Genomic DNA, 23,839 nt, shown 5'->3' on the forward strand with positions numbered 1-23,839 from the left:
TGTTGCCACCCAGCAGTCCCATGTCAGATAAGCAACAGTAACTTGTATTTATATAGCACATTTAACATAGTAAAACATCCAAAGGCACTTCACAGGGACGTTATCAAATGAAATTTGAGCCCAAGCCACATGAGATATCAGAGCAGGTGACCAAAAGCTTGGTCAAGGAGGTAGGTTTTAAGCAACGTCTTAAAGGAGGAGAGAGAGGCGGAGAGGTTTAAGAAAGGAATACCAGAGCTTAGGACCTTGGCAAATGAAGACACAGCTGCCAATGATGGAGCAATTATAATCATGGATGCGCAAGATGACAGAGTTGGCAGAGCACAGAGATCTTGGAGAATTGTGGGGCTGAAGGAGATTGCAGAGAAAGGGAGGGGTGAGGCCATGGAGGGATTTGAAAACAAGGATGAGAATTTTAAAATGCAAGGCATTGCCTAATCAGGAGTCAATGTAAAGCGTAGGTTAGGTACAAAGTTAAAGCTCTCGTTATACTGTCAAACATTCCTGGGCAGGTAAAGCATGGGTTAGATAGAGAGTAAAGCTCCCTCTACACTGTCCCAACATTTGTTCCTTAACTCACAAGTGCGACATTTTTCTTTTCCCACCATCAGCTAGCTACTCATTGAGTGAGAGTGGCAATTTAGATTCAAAACGAAATCCAGCAATTGAACTAGAGTTTCGTGATTCGGGCCCATGCCTACTACGGACTGTGCAGATAACTGTCCAAACTCATTTCAACAAAGCCAACAAAGGGAGATTTTCACCCAATCAGTCTGGGCTAGGTTTGAACCACTGTTGCAGAGGTGAAAGGACAGTGTGTCTACCTAACTCATTGCACTATCCAGCCCTCTCTGCCTCTCCTAATTGCAGCCTTTTAATACAATATTTTTTTCGTGGCCAGTTATGTGTTTGGGGCATATAATAGGTTGCAGATGGGGGCAACTGGCATGAGTACAAATGTCTCCTTGACTGGTGGTTGCTAGCAGCCCAGAAATTTGTAGAATTAGCAAGTGCCAGGAGAAAGCCCAGTAAATTCCTGTAACCTAATCTTTGCAAGCTGGAAAAAGCCATCACGTGACAAGTGTTGTTCAGTTTTGCATTTCAGCTTCTGCATACAATGGCCAGAATTCCAGGTGACACTGCTGTCTGGAGGAAGTTCCACAGACAGGAGAGGGAATATTGTGAAGTTCTATTCCTTGTACACTCTGCAGTTTTTTTTTGACACACAATGTTGAGAGCAGCTGTTGTGTTTCTGGTATAGAGAGGGAGGTCTGGCTGTTGTGCCAGCAACTCTTGGGACTCTCGTCCAGGCATGGTCTTGTAGAGGACTGGCATTATGTCAGTATTTCAGAGTAGCAGAGGGTGATTTCTCTCACAGAGCAAACAGTGTTTATCCAGTCTATTGCTCTTGATGACACTGGGTTGCATTGAGTCCCAAGAGCAGCCAAGGAAGGAACAATATTCTATCTGAAGATGGGTCATTGACCTGAAACGTTAACTCTGTTTCTCTCTCCACAGATGCTGCCAAACCTGCTTAGTATTTCCAGCACTTGCTATTTTTAATACATTATTCAATCGCTGTGTGAGTTGTCCTTTGTTCTTGCCACCAGTTGAAGCACCAAGTACTTTTTGAGGATTCCCATTTTTCTCTCAGCTTTTTGGACCAACTTTGCTAAAGTTTTTCAACACTGTAACATGCCAGTGACCAATTCGAGGAGATGAGTGTCAGTATCTGAGAGAAATGTTTGCTCTTGTGTATTGATGGAATATTGAACTGCTGCAATCTGTCAGTCAGTCATTCTTAGTCCTAGAAGTAACAATCCTTGTGTCTGAATAACCTAGTTCTATCCCTGGGGGTATTGTCACCAGCAAAAAATAATAGAGACCCGGGTTCAATTCTGGGTACTGCCTGTGTGGAGTTTGCAAGTTCTCCCTGTGTCTGCGTGGGTTTCCTCCGGGTGCTCCGGTTTCCTGCCACATGCCAAAGATTTGCTGGTTGATAGGTAAATTGGCCATTATAAATTGCCCCTTGTATAGGTAGGTGGTAGGGAAATATAGGGACAGGTGGGGATGTGGTAGGGATATGGGATCAGTGTAGGATTAGTATAAATGGGTGGTTGATGGTCGGCACAGACTCGGTGGGCCGAAGGGCCTGTTTCAGTGCTGTATCTCTAAACTAAACTAAAACTCCAGTAAAAACAGGAAGTGCTAGAAATGCACAGCAGGTTATTCGAAGAGGAGGACAGGTTAATGTTTCAAGTGAGACCCTTCATCTGTTCCGATGGATCATCGCCCATCAACATTTTTTTTTTCTCTTTCAGACACTGAGTCACTGGTGTTCTGTGTAATTTCAGCCTTTGTGTTTTTTGAACCTCAATGGGTACGGAAGAGTACTGGCTATGGTAATTCATTCTGTCAAAGAGTTAAGCAGCCAGGGTGAGCAGGAGCTTCAATACCTTGGCAACTCCTTGCTGCAGTGCCTGTGGGCGCAAACTGAATCTGTGTTCTTGGATGAACTGAGCAGAGTCACTTCAGTGGGTGGCGCACATATGCAGCCACTTCACTTGTGTTGGTTGGTTAGATATATATTTTAGGAAGATTTCACTGTGTCTGTGCAGTCTCAAACTGGATGTGTTAATACAATGAAATTTTGGATAATTTCCTGCCTTTTCAAATACTGGATGTAGAATTGACAGGCTATCTGTGCTGTTTAATGTTTCAGTGATTAATGAGCTGGATGGTCTGGCTAAAGGCCAGGACACAGACTACCATGGTGGAAACCATGCCAAATTGGTGCAGGAGAGAGCCAAGAAAGCCATTGACTTCCTGGAACAAAAGTTTGAATCCCGTGACTCATGTCTGCGGGCTCTAACCAGCAGAGGTAACGAGCTGGAGTCAATTGCGTTTCGAAGTGAGGATACGACCGGGCAGCAGGTAACTACAGTAATGGAAATGTGTCGCAACCCTCCATTACCTTTTCTCCCCCACAATCTAGTTCCACTCAGTCGTTTGTGGGTTCAAGCCCCGCTCCAGGACTTGAGCAAGTAAAATAAGCTGACGCTTCAGTACAGCATTGAGGAAATGCTGCACTGCTTGAGGTGCTGTCCTTTGGATGAGATGTAAAACTGTCTCCCTGTTCTGGTGGTTCAGGTGAATATTAAAGATCCTATGGCACTATTCAAAGAAAAGCAGGCAATTTTCCCAGTCTCCTGATGAACATTCCTCCTTCAACCAATATCGCCAAAACAGATTCATAAGTCATTCATCTTATTTCCATATGTTGCTGTAAACAAAATGACTGCTTTGTTTGTCTAATGTAGCACTGGACTACCAATCCAGAAATCATGAGTTTAAATCCCACCAGGGCAAGTGTAAAACTGAGTTCAATAAATTTGGTCATATTTGAGCAGGCTGGTGGATTATCATAAAGACCCTAATGTCCCCAGGATTACCCTACCCGGCCTGGCCTCTGCATGAATCTAGTTGACTCTTCATGCTCTCTCAGGTAACCTAGCAAGGTAACCTGTTGTACTCAGGAGATGAAAATTGTTGCCTGTCTGGTTATCTCCAACAAACATTTGTCAGTACATTGACTGCTAAAATATCTAAAGACGGGCAGATTTGGTCACCGTGACCATTCATTACAATGCAATTAGTTCGAACTGGAAACTGAGAGTGTTTGACAGTTCCCTGTGCAGCCTTTCCATATCCCTTCAGGATTGGGTTAGTCCGTCATGCTTCATGTCAGATCTCTGATGCTAAATATTGGCAATTTTTGGTTATATGGAAAGCAGTGAAGGAGGGGACAGGCTCCTCAATAGCTCATTAAATCTGAAGCTTTTTCTCATATCTAGACAGCTGCCTTTTTTGTTGAAAGCATCAGACAGTTGCCTTGTTGGTACTGGCTCTATCGTGAAGTTTTATATCTCTTCTGATGCCCTCGGAGCCTGCATGATCAAGTCTGGAACGGTCTGATCCAGAAATGTTGCCCTCCAGACACACGATCTCTCACTTTTTTTAAAAAAAACTTCTTGTGTGTTTTTTGTAAACTTTATGAATTACTGTTTGTCAAGATTTGAGAGGCAGCAGTGCTAGGGGTTTGATAAATTGCATATTCCTGTTATGCAGCTATGTCCCAGCCTGTATCAGGTATGAACAGGTTCTTGTAACACCAGCTTCAGCGAGGCTTTGAAAATCAGCCATCCCAACTTCATTCTTCGAGGAAAAGTCATTCTGGACGTGTAGTTACCCACAACCCACCTTCAGATTGTCGCCTTCTTTTAAACAATATACACATTCACAGGTATGTAGCGTAGAAAAACCATTTCCTATGATGAAAGAATCCAAACCATGTGGCACAATCTTAAAATTAGAACCAGGCCATTCAGGAATGAAATCAGCAAACACTCTTCACATAAAGGGTAGTATATATCTGGAACACGCTTCTCCAAAAGGCTGTGGGTCAACTGAAATTTGCAGGACTGAGATCCATGAGACGAAACACTGTACCAGTCCAAATTAGAAATTTCTCGCCTCCCGCACTTCCCTATCAAAAGCACTGATTATGCTGAGACTCAGTTTCAAAAGAGCCAGACACCTCCAACACCTTCACTCAACTGACATCAAGCCATGTGAGGACATTACAGACAACAGACTCACTCGCATTCTCTTGCACTCTCACTCATTTCGCACAGGGATCTCTCAGCAGTGATCAGAAGCAGGAATGGTGACTGACATTTGCTCTCCTTGCCCTAGTTCAGTGCTGCTGAACCAACCTGTAGCAACCCCAGCTGAGAGGGGTTAACAGAAGGTGGGTCCTTCCTGGTCCATGTGCTGCAGTGCCACTCTGAGCAATAGGCTTTCCAACTCGAGGGCTAGGGGAGGCTCCCAGGAGATGCACTAGAAAGTTTTAGAATAACAGCCGTGGTCTAGCTTCTTGCGTCTCAGATTGGCTGTATTTTACGTCCAGACACTCTTTGTAGAAGGAATTAAATTCCTTTTAACTTATTAATTTTAAATTTGCTGCCGACAGCCTCGTGTTTAAATGTACCTATTGTAATCTCTATTACTAAACTTTTAAATGCTGCAGTTCAGCTGCCACTGGCATACAATAGGTCGACCCCAGCTTACCCCATTGTTATTCCTCCTCTTGCAGAATTTGACTCCTTAATGCTCAGAGAGTGTCTGACCTTAACTCCAATGCTCCTGGCAGCAACCACACCAGATAAAACTGACAGATAAAACACATCGCTTGAACATCTCAATGCATCTCACAGATAAATGAATAACTTTGAAGTTTTTTTATTCATTCATGTGATGCAGGCATCACTGGCAAGACCAGCTCTTATTACCCATCCCTCATTGCCCTTGAGAAGATCGTGATGAGCTGCCTTCTTGAACGGCTGCAGTCCATGTGGGGTGGGTACACCCACAGTGCTGTTATGAAGGGAATACCAGGATTTTAACTCTGCGACAGTGAAGGAACAATGATATAGTTCCAAGTCAGGATAGAGGGGAACTTGCAGGTGGTGGTGTTCCCATGCATCTGCTGCCCTTATCCTTCGAGGTGGTAGAGATCGCGGGTTTGCAAGGTGCTGTCTAAGGAGCCTTGGTGCATTGCTGCAGTGCATCTTGTAGATGGTACACACTGCTGCCACTGTGTGTCGGTGGTGGGGGAGTGAATGTTTGTAGATGGGGTGCCAATCAAGCGGGCTGCTTTGTCCTGGATGTTGTTGAGCTTCTTGAGTGTTGTTGGAGTTGCACCCATCCAGGCAAGTGGAGAGTATTCCATCACACTCCTGACTTGTGCCTTGTAGATGGTGGACAGGCTTTGGGGAGTCAGGAGATGAGTTACTCGCCACAGGATTCCTAGCCTCTGACCTGCTCTTGTAGCCTCGGTATTTATATGGCCACTCCAGTTCAGTTTCTGGTCAGTGGTAACCCCTAGGATGTTGATAGTGGGGGATTCAATGATCGTAATGCCATTGAATTTCAAGGCGAGATGATTAGATTCTCTCTAGTTGGAGATGGACATTGCCTGGCACTTGTGTGGCGTGAATGTCACTTGCCACTCATCAGCCCAAGCCTGGATATTGTCCAGGTTTTTCTGCATTTCTACATGGACTGCTTCAGTATCTGAGGAGTCGCGAATGGTGCTGAACATTGTGCAATCATCAGCGAACATCCCCACTTCTGACCTTATGATTGAAAGAAGGTCCTTGATGAAGCAGCTGAAGATGGTTGGGCCTAGGACAGTACCCTGAGGAACTCCTGCATTGATGTCCTGGAGCTCAGATGATTGACCTCCAACAACCACACCATCTTTCTTTGCACTATGACTCCAGCCAGCGGAGAGTTTTCCCCAATTCCCATCGACTCCAGTTTTGCTAGGGCTCCTTAATGCTAGTAAACCTCCTCTGAACTGTCTCCAACGCATTCACATCCTTCCTTAAATAAAGAGACCAACACTGCACACAGTATTCGAGATGTGATCTCACCAATGCCCTGTATAACTGAAGCACAACATCCTTACTTTTATTTGCAATTGCTCTCATAATAAAGGATAGCATTCCATTAGCTTTCTTTATTACTTGCTGTACCTGCATACTAACCTTTTGTGACTCATGCACTAGAACACCTAGATCCCTGTGCACCTCAGAATTCTGCAGTTGTTCCCCATTTAAGAAAATCTCTGCTTTGTTATTCTTCCTGCCAAAGTGAACAACTTCACATTTTCCCACATTATACTCCATCTGCCATTTTTGCCCTCTCTCACAACCTATCTATATCTGTCTGAAACCTCCTATGTCCTCTTCACAGCATACTTTCCTACCGATCTTTGTGTCATCTGCATATTTAGCTACCATTGCCATCGCTCCCCTCATCCAAGTCATTGATATAAATTGTTAAAGGTTGAGGCCCCAGCAGACCCCTGCGGGACTCCACTCGTCACATCTTGCCAATCAGACTTGTCCTTTTTGTGTACAGGATATACATGGGCAATTTTCCACATTGCAGGGTAGATGCCAGTGTTGTAGCTGTACTGGAACAGCTTGGCTAGGGATGTGGCAAGTTCTGGAGCACCGGTCTTCAGTACTATTGCCGGAATGTTGTCAGGACCCATAGCCTTTGCAGTATCCAGTGCCTTCAGTCGTTTCTTGATATCACGGGGAGTGAATCAAATTAGCTGAAGACTGGCATCTGTGATGCTGGGGACTTCAGGAGGAGGCCGAGATGGATCATCCACTTGACACTTCTGGCTGAAGATTGTTGCAAATGCTTTAGCCTTATCTTTTGCACTGATGTGCTGGCTCCCCCATCATTGAGGATGCGGATATTTGTGGAGCTACCTCCTCCAGTTAGTTGTTTAATTGTCCACCACCATTCATGACTGGATGTGGCAGGACTACAGAGCTTAGATCTGAACCGTTGGTTATGGGATCACTTAGTTCTGTCTATCGCATGCTGTTTATGCTGTTTGACACGCAAGTAGTCTTGTGTTGTCGCTTCACCAGGTTGACCCCTCATTTTGAAGTATGCCTGGTGCTGCTCCTGGCATGCTCTCCTGCACTCTTCATTGAACCAGGGTCAATCCCCCGGCTTGATGGTAATGGTAGAGTGGGGGATATGCCGGGCCATGAGGTTACAGATTGTGGTTGAGTTCAATTCTGCTGCTGCTGATGGTCCACAGAGCCAAGTGGCTGCCCAGTTTTGCATTGCGAGATCTGTTCGAAATCTGTCCCATTTAGCATGGTGGCAGTGCCACACAACATGATGGAGGGTATCCTCAATGTGAAGACGGGATTTTGTCTCCTTAAGGACTGTGCGGTGGTCACTCCAACCAATACTGTCATGGACAGATGCATCTGCAGCAGGCAGATTGGTGAGGTTGAGGTCAAGTATATTTTTCCCTCTTAATGGTTCCCTCACCACCTGCCGCAGACCCAGTCTAGCAGCAATGTCTTTTAGGACTTGGCCAGCTAGGTCAGTAGTGGTGCTACCGAGCCGCTCTTGCTGATGGACATTGAAGTCCCCCACCCAGAGTACATTCTGTGCCCTTGCCACACTCGGTGCTTCTTCCAAGTGTTGTTCAACATGGAGGTGTACTGATCCATCAGCTGAGAGTGGGGGGGTGGGGTGGTGGTGGGTGGTGGCGGTAAGTGGTAATCAGCAGCATGTTTCCTTGTCCATGTTTGACCTGATGCCATGAGTCTTCATGGGGTCTGGAGTTGATGTTGAGAACTCCCAGGGCAACTCCTGCCATGCAGTCACTTTGACACCTTGCTGTGCATAAAGTGAATGGACTAGCGTGAGGCGGTGGTGTAGTGGTCTTGTCGCTAGACTAGTAGCCCAGAGACCCAGGTTATTGCTCTGGGGACATGGGTTCAAATTCCACCATGGCAGAAGGTGGAAGTTAAATTCAATGAATAAATCTGAATTTCAAAGCTAGTCGAATGATGTCCATGAAACCATTGTCAATTGCCATAAAAAAAAACATCTGGTTCACTAATGTACTTTAGGGAAGGAAATCTGCTGTCCTTATCTGGTCTGGCCTACATGTATCCCCAGACCCACAGCAATGTGGTTGACTCTTACATGCCCTCTGAAATGGCCCAGCAAGCCACTCAGTTGTTTCAAACCGCTACAAAGTCGAGAAGGAATGATCACCCGGCATCAACCTAAGCACCAGAAATGACAACAGAAAACCCAGCCCTGTCAACCCTGTCCTCCTTACTAACATCTGGGGGCTTGTGCCAAAATTGGGAGAACTGCCCCACAGACTAGTCAAGCAACAGCCTGACATAGTCATACTCATTGAATCATACCTTACAGACAATGTCCCAGACACCATCCCCAGGATAAATCCCCAGGGCCTGATAATCTACCTCCCAGAAATAGTGGATGCATTGGTGGTCATCTTTCAAGATTCTATAGACTCTGGAACAGTTCCTGCAAATTGGAGGGTAGCTAATGTAACCCCACTATTTAAAAAGGGAGGTAGAGAGAAAGCAGGGAATTATAGACCAGTCAGCCTGACGTCAGTAGTGGGGAAAATTCTAGAGTCCATTATCAAAGATTTTATAGCAGAGCACTTGGAGAACAGTGGTAGAATCGGGCAGAGTCAGCATGGATTTATGAAAGGGAAATCATGCTTGACAAATCTACTAGAATTCTTCAAGGATGTAACGAGTCGAGCTGATGAGGGGGAGCCAGTGGATGTGGTTCATTTGGACTTTCAGAGGCTGTCGACAAAGTCCCACATAAGAGATTAGCGTGTAAAATTAAAGCGCATGGGATTGGGGGTAGTATATTGCGATGGATAGAAAATTGGTTGGCAGACAGGAAACAAAGAGTAGGAATAAATGAGTCTTTTTCCGAATGGCAGGCAGTGACTAGTGGGGTACCGCAGGTATCGGTACTAGGACCCCAGCTATTCACATATATTAATGATTTAGATGAAGGAACTAAATGTAATATCTCCACATTTGCAGATGACACAAACAGGGTGGGATGGTGAGTTGTGAGGAGGATGCAGAGAGGCTTCAGGGTGATTTGGACAAGTTGAGTGAGTGGGCAAGTGCATGGCAGATGCAGTATAATGTGGATAAATGTGAGGTTATCCACTTTGGTAGCAAAAACAGGAAGGCAGATTATTATCTGAATGGCGATAAACTGAGAGGGGAATATGCAATGAGACCTGGGTGTTCTCGTACACCAGTCGCTGAAGGTAAGCATGCAGGTGCAACAGGCAGTAAAAAAGGCAAATGGTATGATGGCCTTCATAGCGAGAGGATTTGAGTACAGGAACAGGGATGTCGTGCTGCAATTATACAGGGCCTTGGTGAGGCCACACCTGGAATATTGTGCGCAGTTTTGGTCTCCTTATCTGAGGAAGAATGTTCTTGCTATAGAGGGAGTGCAGCGAAGGTTTACCAGACTGATACCTGGGATGGCGGGACTGACGTATGAGGAGAGATTGAGTCGGTTAGGATTATATTCGCTGGAGTTCAGAAGAGTGAGGGGGGATCTCATAGAAACCTATAAAATTCTAACAGGACTTGATAGGGTACAAAGAACAAAGAACAGTACAGCACAGGAATAGGCCATTCGGCCCTCCAAGCCTGTGCCGATCTTGATGCCTGCCTAAACTAAAACCTTCTGCACTTCCGGGGTCTGTATCCCTCTATTCCCATCCTATTCATGTATTTGTCAAGATGCCTCTTAAACGTCTCTATGGTACCTGCTTCCACCACCTCCCCCGGCAACAAGTTCCAGGCACTCACCACCCTCTGTGTAAAGAACTTGCCTCGCACATCCCCTCTAAACTTTGCCCCTCTCACCTTAAACCTTTGTCTCCTAGTAACTGACTCTTCCACCCTGGGAGAAAGCTTCTGACTATCCACTCTGTCCATGCCGCTTATAACTTTGTAAACCTCTATCATGTCGCCCCTCCACCTCCGTTGTTCCAGTGAAAACAATCCGAGTTTATCCAACCTCTCCTCATAGCTAATGCCCTCCAGACCAGGCAACATCCTGGTAAACCTCTTCTATACCCTCTCCAAAGCCTCCACGTCCTTCTGGGAGTGTGGTGACCAGAATTGCACGCAATATTCTAAGTGTTGCCAAACTAAAGTTCTGTACAGCTGCAGCATGACTTGCCTATTTTTATGCACTGTGCTCCGACCGATGAAGGCAAGCATGCCATATGCCTTCTTGACCACCTTATCCACCTGCATTGCCACTTTCAGTGACCTGTGGACCTGTACGCCCAGATTTCTCTGCCTGTCAATACTCCTAAGGGTTCTGCCATTTACTGTATACTTCCCACCTGCATTAGACCTTCCAAAATGCATTACCTCACATTTGTCCGAATTAAACTCCATCTGCCATTTCTCCGCCCAAGTCTCCAACCGATCTATATCCTGCTGTATCCTCTGACAATCCTCATTATTATCCACAACTCCACCAACCTTTGTATCGTCCGCAAACTTACTAATCTGACCAGCTACATTTTCCTCCAAATCATTTATATATACTACAAGCAGCAAAGGTCCCAGCACTGATCCCTGCGGAACACCACTAGTCACATCCCTCCATTCAGAAAAGCACCCTTCCACTGCTACCCTCTTCTTCTGTGACAGAGCCAGTTCTGTATCCATCTTGCCAGCTCCCCTCTGATCCCATGTGACTTCACATTTTGCACCAGTCGGCCATGAGGGACCTTGTCAAAAGCTTTACTGAAGTCCATATAGATAACATCCACTGCCCTTCCTTCATCAATCATCTTTGTCACTTACTCAAAAAACTGAATCAAATTAGTGAGACACGACCTCCCCTTCACAAAACCATGCTGTCTCTCGCTAATAAGTCCATTTGTTTCCAAATGGGAGTAAATCCTGTCCCGAAGAATCCTCTCTAATAATTTCCCTACCACTGACGTAAGGCTCACCGGCCTATAACTTCCTGGATTATCCTTGCTACCCTTCTTAAACAAAGGAACAACATTGGCTATTCTCCAGTCCTCTGGGACCTCACCTGTAGCCAATGAGGATGCAAAGATTTCTGTCAAGGCCCCAGCAATTTCTTCCCTTGCCTCCCTCGGTATTCTGGGGTAGCTCCCATCAGGCCCTGGGGACTTAGCTACCCTAATGCTTTGCAAGACACCCAACACCTCCTCCTTTTTGATAATGAGATGACTGAGACTATCTGCACTCCCTTCCCTAGGCTCAACATCCACCAAGTCCTTCTCCTTGGTGAATACTGATGCAAAGTACTCATTTAGTACCTCGCCCATTTCCTCTGGCTCCACACTTAGATTCCCTTCTCTGTCCTTGAGTGGGCCAACCCTTTCCCTGGTTACCCTCTTGCTCTTTATATACGTATAAAAAGCCTTGGGATTTTCCTTAATCCTGTTTGCCAATGACTTCTCATAACCCCTTTTAGCCCTCCTGACTCCTTGGTTAAGTTCCTTCCTACTGTCTTTATATTCCTCAAGGGATTCGTCTGTTCCTAGCCTTCCAGCCCTTAAGAATGCTTCCTTTTTCTTTTTGACGAGGCTCACAATATCCCGCATTATCCAAGGTTCCCGAAACTTGCCGAACTTATCCTTCTTCCTCACAGGAACATGCTGGTCCTGGATTCTAATCAACTGACGTTTGAAAGACTCCCAAATGTCAGATGTTGATTTACCCTCAAACAGCCGCCTCCAATCTAAATTCTTCAGTTCCTGCCTAATATTGTTATAATTAGCCTTCCCCCAATTTAGCACCTTCACCCGAGGACTACTCTTATCCTTATCCACAAGAACCTTAAAACTTATGGAATTATGGTCACTGTTCCCGAAATGCCCCCCTACTGAAATTTCGACCACCTGGCAGGGCTCATTCCCCAATACCAGGTCCAGTACGGCCCCATCCCTAGTTGGACTATCTACATATTGTTTCAAGAAGCCCTCCTGGATTTTCCTTACAAATTCTGCCCCATCCAAGCCCCTAGCACTAAGTGAGTCCCAGTCAATGTAGGAGAAGTTAAAATCACCCACCACTACAACCCTGTTACCTTTACATCTTTCCAAAATCTGTCTACATATCTGCTCCTCTACCTCCCGCTGGCTGTTGGGAAGCCTGTAGTAAACCCCCAACATCGTGACCTGCACCCTTCCTATTCCTGAGCTCCACCCATATTGCCTCGCTGCATGACCCCTCCGAGGTGTCCTCCCGCAGTACAGCTGTGATATTCTTCTTAACCAGTAATGCAACTCCCCCACCCCTTTTACATCCCCCTCTATCCCGCCTGAAGCTTCTAAATCCTGGAACATTTAGCTGCCAATCCTGTCCTTCCCTCCACCAAGTCTCTGTAATAGCAACAACATCATAGTTCCAAGTACTAATCCAAGTTCTAAGTTCATCTGCCTTACCTGTTATACTTCTTGCATTGAAACAAATGCACTTCAGACCACCAGTTCCGCTGTTCTCCGCAACATCTCCCTGCCTCCTCTTCCTCTTAGTCTTACTGGACTTATTTACTAGTTCCCCTTCATTTATTTCACTTGCTGTCCTACTGCTCTGGTTCCCACCCCCCGCCACACTAGTTTAAACCCTCCCGAGTGACGCTAGCAAACCTCGCAGCCAGGATATTTGTGCCCCTCCAGTTTAGGTGCAACCCGTCCTTCTTGTACAGATCCCATCTGGCCCTGAAGAGATCCCAATGGTCCAGATATCTGAAACCCTCCCTTCTACACCAGCTGTTCAGCCACGTGTTTAGCTGCACTGTCTTCCTATTTTTAGCCTCACTGGCACGTGGCACACGGAGTAATCCCGAGATTACAACCCTCGAGGTCCTGTTTTATTTTTAGATGCAGAAGATGCAGGAAGAATGTTCCCGATGGTGGACGAGTCCAGAACCAGGGGTCATAGTCTCAGGATACGGGGTAAACCTTTCAGGACTGAGATGAGGAGAAATTTCTTCACCCAGAGAGTGGTGAGCCTGTGTAATTCGCTATCACAGAAAGCAGCTGAGGCCAAAACATTGTATGTTTTCAAGAAGGAGTTAGATATAGACTCTTGGGGCGAAAGGGATCAAAGGGTATGGGGGGAAAGTGGGAACAGGTTACTGAGTTGGATGATCAGCCAAGATCATAATGAATGGCGGAGCAGGCTCAAAGGGCCGAATGGCCTACTCCTGCTCCTATTTTCTATGTTCTATGAATGTCCTGTCCGACCAGCGGGACAGACCCACCAGAGGTGGCCTGCAAAGTGATATACAGTCGGGAGGGAGCTGCCCTGGGAGTTCTCAACATCGACTCCGGACCCCATGAAGACTCATGGCATCGGGTCAAACATGGGCAAGGAAAGCTCCTGCTGATTACCAGCTACCGCCCTCCCTCAGCTGATGAATCAGTATTCCTCCATGTTGAACGCCACTTGGAGGAAGCATTGAGGATGCGAAGGACGCAGAATGTACTCTGGGTTGGGGACTTCAGTGTCCATCACCAAGAGAGGCTCGGTAGCACCACTACTGACCTAGCTGACCGAGTCCTAAAGGACATTGCTGCTAGACTGGGTCTGTGGCAGGTGGTAAAGGAACCAGCAAGAGGGGAAAATATACTTGACCTCATCCTCACCAATCTGCCTGTTGCAGATGCATCTCTCCATGACTCCATGGTAGGAGTGACCACCAGACAGTCCTCATGGAGATAAAATCCCGTCTTCCCGTTGAGGGTACCCTGCATCGTGTTGTGTGGCACTACCACTGTGCTAAATGGGACAGATTTTGAACAGATCTAGCACTGCAAAACAGGACATCCATGAGGCGCTGTGTGCCATCAGCAGCAGCAGAATAGTATTTAACTACAATCTGTAACCTCATGGCCCAGCATATCCCCCACGCTACCATTACCATCAAGCCAGGGGATCAATCCTGGTTCAATGAAGAGTGCAGGAGGACATGCCAGGAGCAGCATCAGGCATACCTCAAAATGAGGTGTCAACCTGTTGAAGCTACAACTCAGGACTACTTGCGTGCTAAACAGCGTAAGCAGTATGTGATAGACAGAGCTAATCGATCCCACAACCAACGGATCAGATCTAAGCTCTGTAGTCCTGCCATATCCAGTCATGAATGGTGGTGGACAATTAAACAACTAACTGGAGGAGGTGACTCCACAAATATCCCCATCCTCAATGATGGGGGAGCCCAGCACATCAGTGCAAAAGATAAGGCTGAAGCATTTGCAAGAATCTTCAGCCAGAAATGCCAAGTGGATGATCCATCTCGGCCTCCTCCTGAAGTCCCCAGCATCGCAGATGCCAGTCTTCAGCCAATCCGCGTGATATCAAGAAACGACTGAAGGCACTGGATACTGCAAAGGCTATGGGCCCTGACAATATTCCGGCAACTTGCCGCGACCCTCGCCATGCTGTTCCAGTACAGCTGCGACACTGGCATCTACCCGGCAATGTGGAAAATTGCCCAGGAATATCCTGTATGCAAAACGCAGGACAAATCGAAGCTGGCCAATTACTGCCCCATCAGTCTACACTCAATCATCAGTAAAGTGATGGAAGGTGTCGTCGACAGTGCTATCAAGTGGCACTTGCTTAGTACTAACCTGCCTAGTGACCATCTGTTTGGATTCCGCCAACGCTACTCAGCTCCTGACCTCATTACAGCTTTGGTTCAAACATGGACAAAAGAGCTGAACTCAAGAGGTGAGGTGAGAGTGACTGCCCTTCACATTTGACCAAGTATGTCATCAAGGAGCCCTAGCAAAACTGGAGTCAATGGGAATCGAGGAAAACTCTCTGCTGGTTGGAGTCGTACCTAGCGCTCAGAAAGATGGTTGTGGTTGTTGGAGGTCAATCGTCTCAGCTCCAGGACATCACTGCAGGGGTTCCTCAGGATAGTGCCCTAGGCCCAACCATCTTCAGCTGCTTCATCAATGACCTTCCCTCCATCATAAGGTCAGAAGTGGGGATGTTCGCTGATGATTGCATAATGTTCAACACCATTCACAATTCCTCAGATATTGAAGCAGTCCATGTAGAAATGCAGCAAGACCTGGACAATATCCGGGCTTGGGCTGATAAGTGGATAGTAACATTCACACCATACAAGTGCTAGGCAATGACTATTTCAAACAAGAGACAATCTAACCATCTCCCCTTGGCATTACCAATACTGAATTCCCCGTTATCAATATCCTAGGGGCTACCATTGAACCGGAGTAGCCATATAAATACCGTGGCTACAAGAGCAGGTCAGAGGCTAGGAATCCTGTGGCGAATAACTCACTTCCTGACTCCCCAAAGCCTGTCCACCATCTACAAGACCCAAGTCAGGAGTGTGATGGAATATTCTGCACTTGCTTGGATGGGTGCAACTCCAACAACACTTGAGAAGCTCGACACCATCCAGGACAAAGCAGCCCGCTTGATTGCCACTCCATCTACAAACATTCTCTCTCTCCAGCACCAACACACAGTGGCAGCAGTGTGTACCATCTACAAGATGCACTGCAGCAATGCACCAAGGCTCCTTAGACAGCACCTTCCAAACCCGTGACCTCTACCAACTAGAAGGACAAGGGCAAGGACAAGATGCATGGGAACACCACCACCTGCAAGTTCCCCTCCAAGCCACATACTATCCTGACTGGGAACTATTTTGCCATTCCTTCACTGTCGCTCGGTCAAAATCCTGGTATTCCCTTCCTAACAGCACTGTGGGTGTTCTGACTGCATGTGCACTGCAGCGGTTGAAGAAGGCAGCTCACCACCAACTTCACAAGGACAATTAGGGATGGGTAATAAGAGCCCACATCACATGAACGAATAAAAGAAATGTATCCAAGTTTGCGGATTATACAAAGTTAGGTGGGAAAGTAAGTTGGAGGAGGTGCAAGGAGGCTGAAAAGCGATATATACATACAAATTAGAAGCAGGAGTAGACCACTTGGCCCCTCGAGCCTGCTCCGCCATTCAATAAGATCATGGCTGATCTGATTGTAACCTCGACTCCACATTCCCGCCTCCCCCGATAACCTTTCTACCTCTGCCTTAAAAATATTTAAAGACTCTGCTTCTACTGCCTTTTGAGGAAGACCATTCCAAAGACTGACGACCTTCTGAGAGCAAAAAATTCTTCTCATCTCTGTCTTAAACGGGTGACCCTTTACTTTTTAAACAGTGACCCCTAGTTCTAGATTTTCCCACATCTATCCTGTGAAGACCCCTCAGGATCTTATATGTTTCAATCAAGTTGCCTCTGACTCTTCTAAACAAACGAACACACGAATTAGGAGCAGGAGTAGGCCACTCAGCCATTCGAGCCTGCTCCACCATTCACTAAGTTCATGGTTGAACTGATTACTTCACATTTCCACCTATCCCCAAAAACCTTTCACCCACTTCCTTATCAAGAATCTATCTACCTCTGCCTTAAAAATATTCAGATTCTGCTTCCACCGCCTTCTGAGGAAGAGAATTCCAAAGACTCAAGACCTTCTCAGAGTAAAAACTCCGGCAGTTACAAGCCTAACCTGTCCAACCTTTCCTCATAAGACAACCCACCCATTCCAGCTATTCGTCTCGTAAACCTTCTCTAAACTGCTTCCAACGCATTTACATCCTTCCTGAAATAAGGGGACCAATACTGTACACAGTACTCCAGATGTGGTCTCACCAATGCCCTGTATAACTGAAGCATAACCTCCCTTTTGTATCCCCTCACAATAAGTAATAACATTTTATTCACTTTCCTAATTTCTTGCTCAACCTGAATACTTACCTTTTGTGATTCATGCACTTGGACACCCAGATCCCTTTGCATCTCAGAGCTCTCACCATTTAGATAATATGCTTTTTTATTCTTCCTGCCAAAATGAACAATTTCACATTTTCCCCACATTATACTCCATTTGCCAGACCTTTGCCCACTCACTTAACCCCTCTATATCCCTTTGTAACTTCCTTATGTCCTCTTAACAAGTTACTTTCCTACCTATCTTTGTGTCATCAGCAAATTTAGCAACCATACCTTCAGTCCCTTCATCTAAGTCATTTATGTAAATTGTAAAAAGTTGAAGCCCCAGCACTGATCTAAGTACAATATGTCCACCGGTTCCCCTTTATCCACAGCACATATTACTTCAAAGAACTCCACTATATATTTTTTATTTTATTTTGGAGATACAGCACTGAAACAGGCCCTTTGGCCCACCGACTCTGTGCTGACCATCAACCACCCATTTATACTAATCCTACATTAGTCCCATGTTCCTACCACATCTCCACCTTCCCTCAATTTCCCTACCTACACTAGGGGCAATTTACAATGGCCAATTTACCTATCAACCTGCAAGTCTTTGGCTGTGGGAGGAAACCGGAGCACCTGGCGAAAACCCACGCAGTCACAGGGAGAACTTGCAAACTCTGCACAGGCAGTACCCAGAATCGAACCTGGGTCGCTGGAGCTGTGAGGCTGCAATGCTAACCACTGCGCCACTGTGCCGCCCGTTATTGGTTAAACATGATTTCCCTTTCACAAAATCATGTTGACTGTCTGATTACCTTCAATTTTTCTAAGTGCCCTGCTATAACGTCTTTAATAATAGCTTGTAACATTTTCCCTATGACCGATGTTAAGCTAACTAGCCTGTAGTTTCCTGTTTTCTGTCTCCCTCCCTTTTTGAATAAAGGAGTTACATTTGCTATTTTCCAATCTAATGGAACCTTCACCAAATCTGGGGAATTTTGGAAAATTAAAGTCAACGCGTCAACTGTCTCACTCGCCACTTCTTTTAAAACCCTAGGATGAAGTCCATCAGGACCTGGGGACTTGTCAACCCGCAGCTCCAACAATTTGCTCAGTACTACTTCCCTGGTGATGGCAATTTCTTGAGTTCCTCCCTCCCTTCCATTTCCTGATTTACAGCTATTTCTGGGATGTTACTTGTATCCTCTATAGTGAAGGTTGATGCAAAATCCCTGTTCAGTTCATCTGCCATCTCCTTATTTTCCCTTATTAATTCCTCAGACTCACTTTCCATGGGGCCTATGCTCACTTTGTTAACCCTTTTCTGTTTTTAAATATCTATAGAAACTCTTACTATCTGTTTTTATATTTCTAGCAAGCTTTCTCTCCTACTTTATTTTTTTCCTCATCATCAATCCTTTAGTCATTCTTTGCTGTTTTTTATATTCTGTCCAATCTCCTGACCTGCCACCCAGCTTTGCGCAATTAGATGTTTTTTCTTTAAGTTTGATACTATCTTTAACTTTTTCAGTTAACCACAGATATTGGGTCCTCCTCTTGGAATTTTTCTTTTGCGTTGGAATGTATTTATTTTGTGTATTCTGAAATATCCCCTTAAATGTCTGCCACTGCATTTTTATTGACCCATTCCTTAACCGAATTTGCCAGTTCACTTTAACTAGCTCTGCTTTCATGCCCTCATCATTGCTCTTATTTAAGTTTAAAATACTAGTCTTGGACCCTTTCTTCTCTGCTTCAAACTGAATGTAAAATTCAATCATGATATGATTGCATCTGCTGACCTGCTACAGGTTAAGTGAGTGGGCAAAAACATGGCAGATGGAATATAATAAGGAGATGTATGAAGTTAGTCACTTTGGAAGGAATAAAAGAGCAGAATACTTTTTAAACGTGAGAAACTGAGAAATGTTGGTATTCAGAGGGATCTGGATGTCATTGCACATGAATCACAGAAAATTAATCACAGAATCACAGAATAATACAGTGCAGAAGAGGCCCTTCGGCCCATCGAGTTTGCACCGATGCATTAAAGACACCTGACCTGTCTACCTAATCCCATTTGCCAGCACTTGGCCCATAGACTTGAATGTTATGACGTGCCAAGTGCTCATCCAGGTACTTTTTAAAGGATGTGAGGCAACCCGCCTTTACCACCCTCCCAGGCAGTGCATTCCAGACCGTCACCACCCTCTGGGTAAAAAAGTTCTTCCTCAAATCCCCCTTAAACCTCCTGCCCCTCAGCTTAAACATGTGTCCCCTCGTAACTGACCCTTCAACTAAGGGGAACAGCTGCTCCCTATCCACACTGTTCATGCCCCTCATAATCCTGTACACCTCGATCAGGTCTTCTCTGCTCCAGCGAAAACAACCCAAGCCTATCCAACCTCTCTTCATAGCTTAAATGTTCCATCCCAGGCAACATCCTGGTGAATCGCCTCTGCATCCCCTCCAGTGCAATCACATCCTTCCTATAATGTGGCGACCAGAATTGCACACAGTACTCCAGCTGTGGCCTTACCAAAGTTCTATACAACTCCAACATGACCTCCCTGCTTTTGTAATCTATGCCTCGATTGATAAAGGTAAGTGTCCCATATGCCTTTTTCGCCACCCTATTAACCTGCCCTTCTGCCTTCAGAGATCTATGGACAAACATGCCAAGATCCCTTTGTTCCTCAGAACTTCCCAGTGTCAGGCCATTCATTGAATACTTCTGTGTCACATTACTCCTTCCAAAGTCTATCATCTCTCACTTTTCAGGGTTAAATTCCATCTGCCACCTTTCTGCCCATTTGACCATCCCGTCTATATCTTCCTGTAACCCAAGACACTCAACCTCACTGCTAACTACTCGGCTAATCTTTGTGTCATCCGCGAACTTACTGATTCTACCCCCACATAGTCATCTATGTCATTTATATAAATGACCAACAATAGGGGACCCAGCACAGATCCCTGTGGTACGCCACTGGACACTGGCTTCCAGTCACTAAAACAACCGTCTGTCATCACTCTCTGTCTCCTACAGCTAAGCCAATTTTGAATCCACCTTATCAAGTTACCCTGTATCCCATGTGCATTTGCTTTCTTGATAAGTCTCCCATGTGGGACCTTGTCAAAGGCTTTGCTGAAATCCATGTAAACTACATCAACTGCACTACCCTCATCTACACACCTGGTCACATGCTCAAAAAATTCAATCAAATTTGTTAGGCATGACCTCCCTCTGACAAAGCCATGCTGACTATTCCTAATCAAATTTTGCCTCTCCAAGTGGAGATAGATTCTCTCCTTCAGAATTTTCTCCAATAGTTTCCCTACCACTGACGTGAGACTCACTGGTCTATAGTTCCCTGGCTTATCTCTACAACCTTTCTTAAATAGTGGGACCACATTAGCTGTTCTCCAGTCCTCTGGCACCTCCCCCGTGGCCAGAAAGGAATTAAAAATTAGGGTCAGAGCCCCTGCAATCTCCACCCTCGCCTCCCACAGCATCCTGGGACACAAATCATCCGGACCTGGAGATTTGTCCACTTTTAAGCCTGCCAAAACCTCCAATACCTTGTCACTCCCTATGACAATTTGCTCAAGAACATCACAGTCTCTCTCTCTAAGTTCCATAGCTACATCCTCATTCTCTTGGGTGAAGACAGATGTGAAGTATTCATTCAACAGCCTACCAATGTCCCTGGCTCCGTCCCAGATTTCCCCCTTGGTCCCTAATGGGTCCTACTCTTTCCCTGGTTATCCTCTTCCCATTGATATACTTATAGAATATCTTGGGATTTTCCCAACTTTTACCAGCCAGAGCTTTCTCCGATCCCCTCTTTGCTGTCCTAATTGCTTTCTTAAGCTCCATCCTACATTTTCTGTCCTCCACTAATGCTTCCATTGATTTGCTCTCCTCGTATTTGCTAAAAGCCTCTCTTTTCCTTCCCATCGTACCCTGAATGTTTCTGGTCATCCATGGTTCTCTGGGCTTGTTGCTCCTAACTGTTACCCTAGAGGGAATATGTTGGGCCTGTACCCTCCCCATTTCCTTTTTGAATGCCCCCACTGCTTTTCTGTAGATTTCCCGACAAGTAACTCTTTCCAGTCTACCTTGGCCAGATCCTACCTTATTTTACTAAAATTCGCTCTCCCCCCCAATCCAAAACCTTTTTTTGCAACTTGTCTATTTCTTTCTCCATAACAAGCTTAAATTGTACCATGTTGTGGTCGCTATCACCAAAATGCGCCCCCACCAACACATTAACCACCTGTCCAGCTTCATTCCCCAGAATTACGTCCAGCACTGCACCCTCCCTTGTTGGATCCTCTACATATTGAGCTAAAAAGTTCTCCTGTATACATTTTAAGAACTCCACTCCATCTAAGCCCTTAAAACGATGACTATCCCAATTAATGTTGGGAAAGTAGAAATTACCTAATATAATTGCCCTATTATTTTTACACACCTCTGCAAATTGCACATATATTTGCTCTTCAATTTCCCGCTGACTATCTGGGGGTCTATAATAAACACCTAGCAATGTGGCTGTCCCTTTTTTATTCCTAAACTCTACCCATAAAGCTTCATTTGATGCCCCCTCCAAGATATCATCTCTCCTTACTGCAGTAACTGACTCGTTAACTAATATTGCAATGCCCCCTCCTCTTTTACCCCCTCCTCTGTCCCGCCTGAAGATTCTATATCCCAGGATATTGAGCTGCCAATCCTGCCCCTCCCTCAACCATGTCTCCGTGATGGCTACTATATCACAATTCCACATGTCAATCCTTGCCCTTAACTCATCCGTTTTACCTGTAATACTCCTGGCATTAAAGTAGAGGCCATCCATCCTGGTCTTACTCCCTTGAAACTTACTTCCGTTGTATTCCCTCTGACTTGTTTGCTTTCCTGTGGTTAGCTGTGTCCCTATTCTGCTAGGAGTCTGCGTCCCCTCCCCCTGCCAAATTAGTTTAAACTCCTCCCAACAGCACTAGCAAACCCACCAGCAAGGATGTTGGTCTCCCTCTGGTTCAGATGTAGACCGTCCCGCTTGTACAGGTCCCACCTTCCCCAGAAACGGTCCCAGTGGTCCAGGAATCTAAAACCCTCCCTCCTGCACCAACTCTTAAGCCACGCATTCATCTGTGCTATTCTCTTATTTCTATACTCGCTAGCACGTGGCACTGGGAGTAATCCAGAGATTACAACCTGAGAGGTCCTGCTTTTTAGTCTGCTGCCTAACTCCCTGAATTCTTGATGCAAGACCTCATCCCTCTTTCTACCTATGTCATTGGTACCAACATGTACCATGACCTCTGCCTTATCACCCTCCCCCTTCAGGATGCCCTGCAGCCGTTCAGTGACATCCCGGACCCTGGCACCAGGGAGGCAACACACCATCCTGCGGGTACAGCAAGCAATTAGGAAAGCAAATGGTATGTTAGCTTTTGTTACAACGGGAATTGAGTATAAAAGTGAAGATATCTTACTGCAATTGTCAGGGCCTTGGTGAGACCACACCTTGAGTACTGAGTACAGCTTTGGTCTCCTTGCCTAAGCAAGGATATACCTGCCTTGGCGGGAGTGCCTAGCAAATTGCTTGATTATAAAAAGAGTAACTGGAAATGGGCAATAAACAAAAATTAAAACAAAAGAAAAATACTGCGGATGCTGGAAATCTGAAATAAAAACAGGAAATGCTAGAAATGTGCAGTAGGTCTGCAGCATCTGTCGAGAGAAAAACAGGGTTAACGTTTCAGGTCGAAAAAAAGGTCAGCAACCTGAAATGTTATGTCTGTTTCTCTCCCTACAGATACTACCAGACCTGCTGAGTGTTTCCAGCATTTTCTGTTTATATTTAATGAAACAAGTTATGTTCTTGGTGATATTGGTTGAAAGAGGAATGTGTCTAGTGGGAGATCTCTCTGCTCTTTATGGCAATATGGTTTTTAATGCCTGCTTGAACCATTGGGACAGATAGATGACAATAGTTCAATTTAAAATCTCATCTTCGGCTGCACTTCCAGCAGTGCAACAGTCTCACAGTACTGAACTGGAGTCTCAGCCTGGGCAATGTGCTAAAGACCTGGAATGAAGGGACAGCTCAAGTGGGATAATAGTACAGGGCTTGCTGCTACCACTTGGGCAAGGGACAAACTAATGCCATCTTGTCACCATCAGCAGTCATTAGCTCCAAATAGCAAGAAGACAGTTTTAATATACATGACTTGCCCTTCACATTTCTTGTCTATTGACAGGACAGGATTAGCTAGCCAGTGTAAAGGGCATTGAGAGATACATATTGTGGCACGTTGATGGGCTCCCCTGTTACAGGGCAGTGTTCTCAGTTTTGAGTCTGGGCACCACAATGTGAAGGTATATCAGACATGTTGCTTCTGGCAGTTTCAGTTACCACATCAACTCCATAGTCTTGCATGGTGTTTATTGACCATTTGTTCTGAATGTATCTCACTGGAGGCATATAAGCCACTGCCATAAACAGAGCTCAAATAAAGATTTTATGTACACATTGTGGCATCATATAGTCATTAACTGCAGCACAGGCTCATTCTG

At 45.5% G+C, this 23,839-nt stretch overlaps 1 protein-coding gene across 1 annotated transcript in view; it reads left to right on the forward strand.

Moving 5' to 3' along the window:
• The window catches only part of smg6 (SMG6 nonsense mediated mRNA decay factor), a 451,841-nt gene that overhangs the window by 418,886 nt on the left and 9,116 nt on the right, over positions 1 to 23,839 (forward strand). The window contains 1 exon segment of the mRNA XM_068010820.1: positions 2,723 to 2,934. Within this exon segment, the coding sequence (XP_067866921.1) occupies positions 2,723 to 2,934 (212 nt within the window).

Source organism: Heterodontus francisci, chromosome 30 (genome assembly GCF_036365525.1).
Source record: "Heterodontus francisci isolate sHetFra1 chromosome 30, sHetFra1.hap1, whole genome shotgun sequence".
Lineage (NCBI taxonomy): Eukaryota > Metazoa > Chordata > Chondrichthyes > Heterodontiformes > Heterodontidae > Heterodontus > Heterodontus francisci.